General features: G+C 51.1%; 1 protein-coding gene across 3 annotated transcripts in view; it reads left to right on the top strand.

Moving 5' to 3' along the window:
• The window catches only part of MAST1 (microtubule associated serine/threonine kinase 1), a 155,736-nt gene that overhangs the window by 52,263 nt on the left and 88,594 nt on the right, over positions 1–14,879 (top strand). The window contains exon 1 of one of the 3 annotated variants that reach the window (XM_056570345.1): positions 13,550–13,642. The exons of the other annotated variants lie outside the window; for them this stretch is intronic. Coding sequence (XP_056426320.1) covers positions 13,565–13,642 — 78 coding nt within the window. The 5' untranslated portion in view covers positions 13,550–13,564. Of the gene's footprint in view, positions 1–13,549; positions 13,643–14,879 lie in introns of those variants that run through there. 3 annotated transcript variants of the gene reach the window in all.

The following is a 14,879-nucleotide window of genomic DNA, read 5'->3' on the forward strand; positions in this document are numbered from 1 at the left end:
AAGTCGCCCCCCTCCAGGACTGCCTCTACTCATTCACGTTACCCTGGTGAACTGGTGGACGAGGCTTCCGAGCCGGCATCTGACTCTGAGGACCGCCCGGACTCAGTTGCAATGGTTAACTCTTTGGTTACAGCCCTAAGAGACACCTTTCACTTAGAGGACCCAGGATCTTCGGATATCAATCCAGGAGTATCCTTTCATTGTGCTAAGCCAGCACCTCAGAAGTTCAGCTCTCACGCTGACTTTGACGACATTCTGGAAACCGCATGAAAACATCCAGACAAGAGGTCCCCGGGAATCAAGACAATTCAAGATCGTTATCCATTTGACAAGGTCTTTGTCACTAAGGTGGTTTCTCCTCCCTCAGTGGACCCACCAGTTTCCCGGATCAATAAGGCGACTACACTGCCTCTGGAAGATGCCGCTGCCTTCAAGGATCCCACGGACAAGAAGGTAGAATCCTTAGCGAAGTTTGCCACTGAAGTTGCTGGCTCTTCTCTTCTTCCCATCTTCGCCTCCACATGGGTGTCCAAGGGCCTGTCGGAGTGGTGCCAAAAGCTCCGTCAGGATATCTTAGCGGGATCCCCCCCGGAGGATCTATCTGCTTTGGCTCTCCAATGCTCTAAAGCCGGGGATTTCCTGTACGCAGCTTCCATGCAGGCAGCCCGTTGTTCTGACTATGCTATGGGTCATCTAGCGGCTCTCCGCCGCTCTATGTGGCTTAAGGCTTGGAATGCGGATGCCGCTTCCAAAAGATCTCTCACTGATCTTCCCTTTACGGGTGGCCATCTTTTTGGCAAACGCCTTGATGAGATTATCTCCGAGGCAACGGGAGGTAAGAGTTCCTTGTTACCTGAAAATAAGGCTCGCCATACTTCCCAAAGGAAGGCCTTTTCCTTTGGGTCATTTCGGACCTCTAGCTCCAACAAGGGATCCGGGCAGGCGCCCTCGTGGGACAAGAAGGCTCCCTCATTCCGGGCTCGCCTGTCTTGGAAGTCGGACTCCAACCGGTCCGGCAGTTTTGCGCCCAAATCAGGCAACCGCAAGCCAATTCTGCATGAAGTGAGGCCCCCACCCGCGGTTTCTTCTCGGGTGGGAGGTCGTCTCTTACTTTTTCGAGACATTTGGACCTCTCACATTCAAGACTCTTGGGTCAGGGAAGTGGTGTCCAACGGTTATCAGATCGAATATGCATCCCTTCCGAGGGATCGATTTTTTCGATCCCATGCCCCCCATTCTCTTCCTCTGGCAAAGCAGTTTCGAGCAGCTCTACAGTCTCTGTGTTACGCCGAGCGCTCCGGGTCCCCGCTCCTCCCCGGAGCGCTCGCTTCACTCTCCCCGCGGCAGCGCTCCGGTCACGTCCTCTGACCCGGGGCGCTGCGATTCCGCTGCCAGCCGGGATGCGATTCGCGATGCGGGTAGCGCCCGCTCGCGATGCGCACCCCGGCTCCCCTACCTGACTCGCTCTCCGTCTGTTCTGTCCCGGCGCGCGCGGCCCCGCTCCCTAGGGCGCGCGCGCGCCGGGTCTCTGCGATTTAAAGGGCCACTGCGCCGCTGATTGGCGCAGTGGTCCCAATTAGTGTGTTCACCTGTGCACTTCCCTATATCACCTCACTTCCCTTGCACTCCCTTGCCGGATCTTGTTGCCTTAGTGCCAGTGAAAGCGTTCCTTGTGTGTTCCTTGCCTGTGTTTCCAGACCTTCTGCCGTTGCCCCTGACTACGATCCTTGCTGCCTGCCCCGACCTTCTGCTACGTCCGACCTTGCTTTTGCCTACTCCCTTGTACCGCGCCTATCTTCAGCAGCCAGAGAGGTGAGCCGTTGCTAGTGGATACGACCTGGTCACTACCGCCGCAGCAAGACCATCCCGCTTTGCGGCGGGCTCTGGTGAAAACCAGTAGTGGCTTAGAACCGGTCCACTAGCACGGTCCACGCCAATCCCTCTCTGGCACAGAGGATCCACTACCTGCCAGCCGGCATCGTGACAGTAGATCCGGCCATGGATCCCGCTGAAGTTCCTCTGCCAGTTGTCGCTGACCTCACCACGGTGGTCGCCCAGCAGTCACAACAGATAGCGCAACAAGGCCAACAGCTGTCTCAACTGACCGTTATGCTACAACAGTTACTACCACAGCTTCAGCAGTCATCTCCTCCGCCAGCTCCTGCACCTCCTCCGCAGCGAGTGGCCGCTCCTGGGATACGCTTATCCTTGCCGGATAAATTTGATGGGGACTCTAAGTTTTGCCGTGGCTTTCTTTCCCAATGTTCCCTGCATCTGGAGATGATGTCGGACCTGTTTCCCACTGAAAGGTCTAAGGTGGCTTTCGTAGTCAGCCTTCTGTCCGGAAAAGCCCTGTCATGGGCCACACCGCTCTGGGACCGCAATGACCCCGTCACTGCCTCTGTACACTCCTTCTTCTCGGAAATCCGAAGTGTCTTTGAGGAATCTGCCCGAGCCTCTTCTGCTGAGACTGCCCTGTTGAACCTGGTCCAGGGTAATTCTTCCGTTGGCGAGTATGTCGTACAATTCCGTACTCTTGCTTCAGAATTGTCCTGGAATAATGAGGCCCTCTGCGCGACCTTCAAAAAAGGCCTATCCAGCAACATTAAAGATGTTCTGGCCGCACGAGAAATTCCTGCTAATCTACATGAACTTATTCACCTAGCCACTCGCATTGACATGCGTTTTTCCGAAAGGCGTCAGGAACTCCGCCAAGATATGGACTCTGTTCGCACGAGGCGTTTCTTCTCCTCGGCTCCTCTCTCCTCTGGTCCCCTGCAATCTGTTCCTGTGCCTCCCGCCGTGGAGGCTATGCAGGTCGACCGGTCTCGCCTGACACCTCAAGAGAGGACACGACGCCGTATGGAGAACCTCTGCCTGTACTGTGCTAGTACCGAACACTTCCTGAGAGATTGTCCTATCCGTCCTCCTCGCCTGGAAAGACGTACGCTGACTCCGCACAATGGTGAGACAGTCCTTGATGTCTACTCTGCTTCTCCACGTCTTACTGTGCCTGTGCGGATGTCTGCCTCTGCCTTCTCCTTCTCTACAGTGGCCTTCTTGGACTCAGGATCTGCAGGAAATTTTATTTTGGCCTCTCTCGTCAACAGGTTCAACATCCCGGTGACCAGTCTCGCCAGACCCCTCTACATCAATTGTGTAAATAATGAAAGATTGGTCCACTGGGGAGATCAAGAGTTGGGGGTCCTCTTGTTCCAAGAACTGTCTAAAACCGGTTCCCAGTAACCCTTGCCGTAACTCTGTGGTTCCTCCAGTAACCGGTCTCCCTAAGGCCTATATGGACTTCGCGGATGTTTTCTGCAAAAAACAAGCTGAGACTCTACCTCCTCACAGGCCTTATGATTGCCCTATCGACCTCCTCCCGGGCACTACTCCACCCCGGGGCAGAATTTATCCTCTCTCTGCCCCAGAGACTCTTGCCATGTCCGAATACGTCCAGGAGAATCTAAAAAAGGGCTTTATCCGTAAATCCTCCTCTCCTGCCGGAGCCGGATTTTTCTTTGTGTCCAAAAAAGATGGCTCCCTACGTCCTTGCATTGACTACCGCGGTCTTAATAAAATCACGGTTAAGAACCGCTACCCCTTACCCCTCATCTCTGAACTCTTTGATCGCCTCCAAGGTGCCCACATCTTCACTAAATTGGACTTAAGAGGCGCCTATAACCTCATCCGCATCAGAGAGGGGGACGAGTGGAAAACGGCATTTAACACCAGAGATGGACACTTTGAGTATCTGGTCATGCCCTTTGGACTGTGCAACGCCCCTGCCGTCTTCCAAGACTTTGTCAATGAAATTTTTCGTGATTTGTTATACTCCTGTGTTGTTGTATATCTGGACGATATCCTAATTTTTTCTGCCAATCTAGAAGAACACCGCCAGCATGTCCGTATGGTTCTTCAGAGACTTCGTGACAACCAACTCTATGCCAAAATTGAGAAATGTCTGTTTGAATGCCAATCTCTTCCTTTTCTAGGATATTTGGTCTCTGGCCAGGGACTACAGATGGATCCAGACAAACTCTCTGCCGTCTTAGATTGGCCACGCCCCTCCGGACTCCGTGCTATCCAACGCTTTTTGGGGTTCGCCAATTATTACAGGCAATTTATTCCACATTTTTCTACCATTGTGGCTCCTATCGTGGCTTTAACCAAAAAAAATGCTGATCCCAAGTCCTGGCCTCCTCAAGCAGAAGACGCCTTTAAACGACTCAAGTCTGCCTTTTCTTCGGCTCCCGTCCTCTCCAGACCTGACCCTTCCAAACCCTTCCTATTGGAGGTTGATGCCTCCTCAGTGGGAGCTGGAGCTGTTCTTCTACAAAAAAAATTCTTCCGGGCATGCTGTCACTTGTGGTTTTTTCTCTAGGACCTTCTCTCCAGCGGAGAGGAACTACTCCATCGGGGATCGAGAGCTTCTAGCCATCAAATTAGCACTTGAGGAATGGAGGCATCTGCTGGAGGGATCAAGTTCTCCTGTTATTATCTACACCGACCACAAGAACCTCTCCTACCTCCAGTCTGCCCAACGGCTGAATCCTCGCCAGGCCCGGTGGTCTCTGTTCTTTGCCCGATTTAATTTTGAGATTCACTTTCGTCCTGCCGATAAGAACATTAGGGCCGATGCTCTCTCTCGTTCCTCGGATGCCTCAGAAGTTGAATTCTCTCCGCAACACATCATTCCACCTGACTGCCTGATCTCCACTTCTCCTGCCTCCATCAGGCAGACTCCTCCAGGAAAGACCTTTGTTTCTCCTCGCCAACGCCTCGGAATCCTCAAATGGGGTCACTCCTCCCATCTCGCAGGTCATGCGGGTATCAAGAAATCTGTGCAACTCATCTCCCGCTTCTATTGGTGGCCGACTCTGGAGACGGATGTTGTGGACTTTGTGCGAGCCTGCACTATCTGTGCCCGGGATAAGACTCCTCGCCAGAAGCCCGCTGGTTTTCTTCATCCTCTGCCTGTCCCCGAACAGTCTTGGTCTCTGATTGGTATGGATTTTATTACTGATTTACCCCCTTCCCGTGGCAACACTGTTATTTGGGTGGTCGTCGATCGATTCTCCAAAATGGCACATTTCATCCCTCTTCCTGGTCTTCCTTCTGCGCCTCAGTTGGCTAAACAATTTTTTGTACACATTTTTCGTCTTCACGGGTTGCCTACGCAGATTGTCTCGGATAGAGGCGTCCAATTCGTGTCTAAATTCTGGAGGGCTCTCTGTAAACAACTCAAGATTAAATTAAATTTTTCTTCTGCATATCATCCCCAGTCCAATGGACAAGTAGAAAGGATTAACCAGATCTTGGGTGATTATTTGCGACATTTTGTTTCCTCCCGCCAGGATGACTGGGCAGATCTCCTCCCATGGGCCGAATTCTCGTATAACTTCAGGGTCTCTGAGTCTTCCTCCAAATCCCCATTTTTCGTGGTGTACGGCCGTCACCCTCTTCCCCCCCTCCCTACTCCCTTGCCCTCTGGTCTGCCCGCTGTGGATGAAATTTCTCGTGACCTTTCCATCATATGGAGAGAGACCCAAAATTCTCTCTTACAGGCTTCATCACGCATGAAGAAGTTCGCGGATAAGAAAAGAAGAGCTCCCCCCGTTTTTTCCCCTGGAGACAAGGTATGGCTCTCCGCTAAATATGTCCGCTTCCGTGTCCCTAGCTACAAGTTGGGACCACGCTATCTTGGTCCTTTCAAAATTTTGTGTCAAATTAATCCTGTCTCTTATAAACTTCTTCTTCCTCCCTCTCTTCGTATCCCTAATGCCTTTCACGTCTCTCTTCTCAAACCACTCATCCTCAACCGTTTTTCTCCCAAATCTGTTCCTCCCACTCCTGTTTCTGGCTCCTCGGACATCTTCTCGGTCAAAGAAATTTTAGCTGCCAAAAAGGTCAGAGGGAAAAATTTTTTTTTAGTGGACTGGGAGGGTTGTGGTCCTGAAGAGAGATCCTGGGAACCTGAGGACAACATCCTAGACAAAAGTCTGCTCCTCAGGTTCTCAGGCTCCAAGAAGAGGGGGAGACCCAAGGGGGGGGGGGTACTGTTACGCCGAGCGCTCCGGGTCCCCGCTCCTCCCCGGAGCGCTCGCTTCACTCTCCCCGCGGCAGCGCTCCGGTCACGTCCTCTGACCCGGGGCGCTGCGATTCCGCTGCCAGCCGGGATGCGATTCGCGATGCGGGTAGCGCCCGCTCGCGATGCGCACCCCGGCTCCCCTACCTGACTCGCTCTCCGTCTGTTCTGTCCCGGCGCGCGCGGCCCCGCTCCCTAGGGCGCGCGCGCGCCGGGTCTCTGCGATTTAAAGGGCCACTGCGCCGCTGATTGGCGCAGTGGTCCCAATTAGTGTGTTCACCTGTGCACTTCCCTATATCACCTCACTTCCCTTGCACTCCCTTGCCGGATCTTGTTGCCTTAGTGCCAGTGAAAGCGTTCCTTGTGTGTTCCTTGCCTGTGTTTCCAGACCTTCTGCCGTTGCCCCTGACTACGATCCTTGCTGCCTGCCCCGACCTTCTGCTACGTCCGACCTTGCTTTTGCCTACTCCCTTGTACCGCGCCTATCTTCAGCAGCCAGAGAGGTGAGCCGTTGCTAGTGGATACGACCTGGTCACTACCGCCGCAGCAAGACCATCCCGCTTTGCGGCGGGCTCTGGTGAAAACCAGTAGTGGCTTAGAACCGGTCCACTAGCACGGTCCACGCCAATCCCTCTCTGGCACAGAGGATCCACTACCTGCCAGCCGGCATCGTGACACTCTGCTTCTCCAGGGGGTTATCGTTCCTGTTCCTCCAGGGGAACGTTTTCGTGGTTTCTATTCAAATCTTTTTGTGGTCCCCAAGAAGGACGGTTCTGTGCGTCCAATTTTGGACCTCAAGCGTCTCAATCTTCATCTTTTCATCCGCCACTTCCGAATGGAATCTCTCCGTTCGGTAGTGGCGTCCCTGGAACAAGGGGAGTTCCTTTCATCGGTGGACATCAAGGATGCCTTCCTCCATGTGCCAATATTTCCGGGCCATCATCAGTACCTCCGCTTTGCGGTTCCGGAGGGGCACTTTCAATTTGTAGCCCTCCCCTTCGGTCTAGCCACGGCTCCTTGGGTCTTTACACCGGTCCTTACGCCGGTGATGGGACTGTTACAGTCGAGGGGAATCTTGGTGATACCCTATCTGGACGACCTTCTCATCAAGGCTCCAACCAGGGCCCAGACTTTGGAGAATCTGGACATCACTCTCCATACTCTGACTCGCTTCGGATGGATGGTCAACCAGGACAAGTCAGTCCTCCGTCCTACCCAGTTTCTAACCTTTCTGGGACTTCTCTTCGACACAGCCTTTGCCCGAATTCGTCTTCTGCCGGACAAGCATCTGGCGCTCCGGTCGGGGGTCCACTCCCTTTGGACCCAGGTATCAGTCTCCATCCGCACTTGTATGGAAGTCCTGGGTCGGATGGTGGCAACTATGGAGGCCGTACCTTTTGCCCAGTTTCATTACCGCCCCCTCCAACTGGCGATTCTCTCTCGGTGGAACAGGTCTCCTCTGTCCCTCGATCGTCAGATTGCTCTCCCTCTCAGGGTCCATCAGTCTCTGCTCTGGTGGCTCCGCTCCCCCCTTCTTCTCCAAGGGCGGTCATTTCTTCTCCTTCACTGGCAGGTTGTTACAACGGATGCCAGCCTGTGGGGCTGGGGCAGCGTGTTCAGGGATTGGACGGTTCAGATACTCTGGTCCCCCCAGGAAACCCTTCTTCCGATAAACATATTGGAATTACGGGCGATTCTTCTTTGTCTTCTTCATTGGCAGTCCCATCTTCAGTCCCGTCCTGTCCGCGCTCAGTCGGACAATGCCACGCCGTGGCGTACATAAGTCGTCAGGGCGGCACTCGCAGCTCGGAAGTCATGGCCGAGGGGACCAAGATTCTCTCCTGGGCGGAGAGCAAGGTTCCGGCCATTTCGGCGATTCACATCCCGGGGGTGCTCAACTGGGAAGCGGACTTCCTCAGTCGGTCCTCACCCGACCCCGGCGAGTGGTCTCTACATCCAAAGGTCTTCGCGCACCTCTGCGACCTCATTCCGGTTGTGGACCTCTTCGTGTCCCGGCACAATCGAAAGATCCTTCCGTTTGTGTCCAAGTCACGGGACCCTCAGGTTCTGGCCATGGACGCCCTAGTGATTCCTTGGGCGGGGTTTACCCTACCCTATCTGTTCCTTCCTCTTCCGCTTCTTCCCAGGGTGCTGAGGAAGCTCAAGGCAGAGGGCGTCCCCGCCATTCTGGTAGCTCCAGATTGGCCCCGAAGGACGTGGTACGCCGACGTAGTCAGGTTCCTGGACGACGCTCCACTGCGCCTTCCGCTCCGTCCGGACCTGCTCTCTCAGGGTCCTCTTTGCCACCCCAATTTACAGTTGCTGCATTTGACGGTGTGGCGATTGAGACTGCGGTTTTGAGGGCCCACGGGTTCTCTTCCCAAGTCATTCGCACCATGCTCAAGGCTCGTAAGCCCTGCTCTGCAAGGATTTACCACCGTACTTGGAGGTCTTATTTTCTTTAGTGTGAAGCTCAGGACTTCTCCCCGGTGACCTTCTCTGTTCCCCGTCTTCTCTCCTTTTTGCAGTCGGGGTTGGAACTGGAGTTGTCTCTCAGTTCCCTTAAGGGTCAGGTTTCGGCCCTTACTGTTCTTTTCCAGCGGCCCCTGGCTTCTAATCCTCATGTCCGAACCTTCCTGCAAGGAGTGGCGCATGCTGTTCCTCCTTATCGGTCTCCCTCTCCTCCTTGGGACTCTCCATCACTTCTTCGTTTCGTCAGTGTGATTCCTTTTTTGTCCTTACGGAAGGTCATCGCAAGGGACAACCTGCTTCCAAGGCCACCATTTCTAGATGGATTCGGTCTACCATTTTGGAAGCCTTTCACTGTACGGGTAAGATTCCTCCTTTCAAGGTTGTGGCTCATTCCACACGTTCTGTTGGGGCATCCTGGGCTCTCCAGAACAGAGCCTCGGCCTCGCAGATTTGCAAGGCGGCTACCTGGTCGTCTTTGCACACTTTCTCAAGGTTTTATCGGGTTCATACTTTCGCATCGGCTGATGCTACCCTGGGGCATAAAGTGTTGCAGGCGGCAGTGGATCGGCCGTCTGCCTGATTACTTATCTGCCCACCCAAGGGACGGCTTTGGTACGTCTCACTGTCTGTGTCCCCCAATGGAGCCGATAGAGAAAAGGAGATTTTTTAACACTTACCGTAAAATCTCTTTCTCGAAGGATCCATTGGGCGACACAGCTCCGCCCTTTTTGGGTTTTTTCCTTGGTTCTCTTTCCGAGAGTGTGTTCAGTTATGTTTTTTCTTCTGGTTCTCGGACAGTTTGGGGTTTTTCCTTGACCTATTGGTCTCCTCCTATTGCTCTGGAACTTAAACTGACTAGCTCAGAGCTTGAAGGGGGGTATATCCTGCTGGGAGGAGCTGACTTTTTTTATCGCCATAGTGTCACACCTCCTAGAGACAGCAAGATACACCCACAGTCTGTGTCCCCATTGGATCCTTCGAGAAAGAGATTTTACGGTAAGTGTTAAAAAATCTCCTTATTTCATTGTCAAGGCCTGGTCAAAGGGTAGTCAAGAGTGACAGTCACCAAAGGCTTACTTACCTTCCTTGCCTATGGGGATTATTCATGATACTCCCTATTTTTATCAGCAGTAGCGTTCTTGGTCAACCACACAGAAAGGTACATTTTGGCTGAATACAGTGAGAGCAGGTGAGTATACTGGGGCATGGATTCCATAGTGTGGTATGATAAGGTGTAATAGAAAGATATTAGAAGGTGTAATAGTAAAGTATGAATACGCATAATAGGTATCAGAATAGGTATTAGTAAGGAATGATAGGCCATAATAGTGAAGTTTGACGGGGTGTAATAGTGAGGTACCAGAAGGTGTAATAGTGAAGTATGAGAAGGTGTAATAGGGAAGTATAAGAAGTAAGGTGTAATAGCGAGGTATGGAAAGATATAGTGAGGTATGAGAAGGTGTAATAGTGAGGTACCAGAAGGTGTAATAGTGAAGAATGAGAAGGTGTAATAGTGACACATATGAAGGTATTAATAGTGAGGGATGAGAAAATCTAATAATGAGGTATCAGAAGGTGTAATAGTGATATATGAGAAGCTAAAATAATGAAATATGAGAAGGCCTAATATTATGGTATGACAAGCGTACGGTGTCCATTTTAGGACATTGTCAGTAGTCAGACGGAACTCCGTCCTCCGTCAGGTGAAACGGCGTCCCGCCTCCTCCCTCACATGAATCGCCGTCCTCCTTCAGTCACAACTCCCTCCTCCCTCATCCGAAACTCCGTCGTCCAAAATGCCATCATGCCTCAGACGATTCTTCCTCAGACGCAACTTCCTGCCGCATCGCAGGGCCGACGCTGCACAGCATGTATAGCAGAGTCGAAACTGTGAAACTTGCACGTGTACTACAGACACTACATGTGCTACAGAGTCTGTATAGCAGAGCTGACACTGAATAGCGTGTACAGCAGAACCTGTATAGCAGAGAGCCGACACTGACTCTGCTCTGCTACACGGCAGGAAAGTATTTCGTATGAGGGATGACTGAGTTCCGGATGAGAGACTTTAGGATGACAAAGGAGGGAGGAGGGAGTTGCGGCTGACGCCTGACGGAGATTGGCCTGAGGGAGGAGGCAGGACACCGTTTCACCTGACTGAGGACGGAGTTACGTCTGACGACTGACGATGTCCCAAAATGGACACCGTACAGGGGTACTCAACTATTTTTAGTGAAGATCCGCTTATCCAGGTCTGCCATCCGGTAAAGGGCCGAGCTCAACGCCAAGGCCTGGTTCACACCTAGCAGCCTCAGTGCCATGAAGGATAGAGCAAATGTGTGACTGAAGTGTGGAGGATGTATGACCTGAATACTGCCACGCACTGTACCCCTGAATGTAATACTACCACACACTGTATCCCTGAATATGATACTGCCACACTCTGCCCCTGAATATAAAACTGCCACACACTATGCCCCTGGTATATTACTGCCACACACTGTACCCCTGGAATATTACTGCCACACACTGTACCACCTGGATATAATACTGCAACATACTGGTCCCCCTGAATATAATATTGCCACACACTGTGCCCCTGAATATAATACTGCCACACACTGTGCCCCTGAATATGATACTGCCACACACTGTGCCCCTGAATATGATACTGCCACACACTGGTGCCCCTGAATATAATACTGCCACACACTGTGCCCCTGAATATGATACTGCCCCACACTGTGCCCCTGAATATAAAACTGGCACACACTATGCCCTTGGTATATTACTGCCACACACTGTACCCCTGGAATATTACTGCCACACACTGTGCCCCCTGAGTATAATACTGCCACACACTGGGCCCCTGCAATATTACTGCCACATGCTATGCCCCCCAAATACATTTTTGACAAACACTGTGCCCTGTACCAACTAATTGTACCTCTGTGTCACTAAAACAATTAATGACGCCACTGTGCCCCTACAATGAATGATGCCAACTTGCCCTCACCATGAATGACTCCACTGTGCCCCCACAATGAATAATGCCACTGTGCCCCCACAATGAATGATGCCACTGTACCCCACAGAATTAATGATGCCACTGTGCCCCCAGAATTAATGATGCCACTGTGCCTCACAGAATTAATGATGCCACTGTGCCTCACAGAATTAATGATGCCACTGTGCCCACAGACTTAAAGATGCCACTGTGCCCCCAGAATTAATGATGCCACTGTGCCCCCAGAATTAATGATGCCACTGTGCCCCCCAGAAATAATGATGCCACTGTGCCCCCAGAATTAATGATTCCACTGTGCCCCCAGAATTAATGATGCCACTGTGCCCCCAGAATTAATGATTCCACTGTGCCCCCAGAATTGATGATGCCACTGTGACCCACAGAATTAATGATGCCACTGTGCCCCCACAATGCATGATGCCACTGTACCCCACAGAATTAATGATGCCACTGTGCCTCACAGAATTAATGATGCCACTGTGCCTCACAGAATAAATGATGCCACTTCGCCCACAGACTTAAAGATGCCACTGTGCCCCCAGAATTAATGATGCCACTGTGCCCCCGGAAATAATGATGCCACTGTGCCCCCCAGAAATAATGATGTCACTGTGCCCCCAGAATTAATGATTCCACTGTGCCCCCAGAATTAATGATTCCACCGTGCCCCCAGAATTGATGATGCCACTGTGACCCACAGAATTAATGATGCCACTGTGCCCACACAGTAAAAGACAGTTATCCGCAACCCAGCATCGGTGTGATATTACCCCTGTGCCTGGCCCAGGAGAAGCTGTCTCCACCTTGGACCATGTATAGGCTAACGGTGCCCTGGTGTCACGCATTGACAAGTATATCTTGCACCCCCCGTGTCACCACAATGAGGTATGGGAATCTTTAATAGTGATATATGAATATGTGTAATAGTGAGGTATGAGAAGGTGGAATATTGAGATATGAGAAGGTGTAATAGTGAGGTACAAGCAGTGCTGTGCCCCTCAGATTCACGTTTTGAAGTGCAACCTTGTAAACAGGCTGAGCATGAGGTGTGACAAGATGTAATAGTGAGGCATGATAGGATGTAATATTGAGGCATGAGAGAAGGTGTAATAGTGTGCATGAGAAGGTCTAATAGTGAGGTATCAGAAGGTGAGGTATCAGACTGTAATATTGAGGTATGAGAAGGCCTAATAGTGTGGTATCAGAAGGTGAGGTATCAGACTGTAATATTGAGGTATGAGAAGGCCTAATAGTGTGGTATCAGAATGTATAATAGTGAGGTACGAGAAGGTTTAATAGTGAGGTACGAGAAGGTGTAATAGTGAGGTACGAGAAGGTGTAATAGTGATGTAGAAGATGTAATAGTGAGGTCTGAAAAGGTGTAATGGTGAGGTAAGAGAAGGTGTAATGGTCAGGTATGAGCAGATGTATTAGTTAGGTATGAGAAGGTGTAATAGTGAGATAGGAGATGGTGTAATAGTGATGTATGAGCAGGTATAATAGTGAGATATGAGAGGGTGTAATAGTGAGGTATGAGCAGGTGTAATAGTGAGGTAGGAGATGATGTAATAGTGAGGTAGGAGATGGTGTAATAGTGAGGTAGGTGATGGTGTAATAGTGAGGTAGGTGATGGTGTAATAGTGAGGTAGGAGATGGTGTAATAGTGAGGTATGAGAAGGTGTAATAGTGAGGAAAGAGATGGTGTAATAGTGAGGTAGGAGATGGTGTAATAGTGAGGTAGGAGATGGCGTAATAGTGAGGTAGGAGATGGTGTAATAGTGAGGTAGGAGATGGTGTAATAAAGAGGTAGGTGATGGTGTAATAGTGAGGTAGGAGATGGTGTAATAGAGAGGTATGCGCAGTGCTCCGCAGTCTTGCAGAGTCGTCTCTCCTGGGAGGTAATAGGTATTTTGCTGCATGACTTCAGCCCTGGGGAAATTGGCGATGGAGGAGAATGTAGCAGGGACAGATCTTATATGGAGATAGAGGAGACCGCACCAGCTGGCAGCCGAGACCACAGAAGGCCAATGGAAGGCAGGAGGGGTGGCACTGAGGTATTACTCCCATGTCATAGGGGGAATATGGCACCAGGAGCCTCATCTAACGCACTTATTCCCAACCAGTGTGCCTCCAGCTGTTGCAAAACTACAACTCCCAGCATGTCCGTACAGCCGAAGGCTGTCCGGACATGCTGGGAGTTGTAGTTTTGCAACAGCTGGAGGCACAGTGGTTGGGAAACGATGGACTGGGGGGGAAAAAATGTATGAATGCTGGGGGGGCCAACGTTTGCAGACATACCGGAGACATGGGACAGAAATGTTTAGGATTCCAGAGCTGGACCTCCCCCCCCCCCAGCGATCATACATTTGGTGTTGGGAGGTGGGGGACCCCTTTTTTTGCAAGTAACATAAAAAAATTCTCTACTGTTTTGTGTACACAGCTCTTATACAGAACTAAGTGTCTCCATGGTAACAGACTACAAGCAGACCTTATGTAGTCTGAGCCCCACCATACCCTATAGGAGTGGGGGCAGCATCAGACTGCACACTGGGTTTGTTTTATGATCTTTATACATGGAGACATATAGGTTAACATGTATACACCTTATATTTTATTTTAGATGCATCAGACAGATCCATTTACACAATACAGGCTGCTATCTACGGCCCTGGTGCCCAACTTATGGGGGGAGATTTATCATAACCTGTCCAGAGGAAAAGTTGCTGAGTTGCCCATAGCAACCAATCAGATCGCTTCTTTCATTTTGCAGAGGCCTTGTTAAAAATGAAAGTAGCAATCTGATTTGTTGCTATGGGCAACTGGGCAACTTTTCCTCTGGACAGGTTTTGATAAATCTCCCCCGTTTGGGTATTAATGATAGGGTCCTGTTATATATACACTAGCTGAGTTCCCGGCGTTGCCCGGTTTTTCCTTCCTAATCCTTGTTGGGGAGGAAAATAAACAAAGGAGGAAGCTTTTGACTTCATATCCCGTCCTCAAATATTGTTGTCATATCCTGACCTCCTATCCCGTCCATCTATCCCATCCTCCTTTCCCGTCCTCCTTTCCCATCCTCCTATCTCGACCTCCTTTCCCGTCCTCCTTTCCCGTCCTCCTTTCCCGTCCTCCTTTTCCGTCCTCCTTTCCCGTCCTCCTTTCCCGTCCTCCTTTCCCGTCCTCCTTTTCCGTCCTCCTATCCCGTCCTCCTATCCAGTCCATCTATCCCGACCTCCTATCCCGTCCTCCTATCACGACCTCCTATCCCATCCTCCTATCTCGACCTCCTATCCC

The sequence above is a fragment of the Hyla sarda genome, chromosome 4 (genome assembly GCF_029499605.1).
Source record: "Hyla sarda isolate aHylSar1 chromosome 4, aHylSar1.hap1, whole genome shotgun sequence".
In the NCBI taxonomy this organism is placed as follows: domain Eukaryota; kingdom Metazoa; phylum Chordata; class Amphibia; order Anura; family Hylidae; genus Hyla; species Hyla sarda.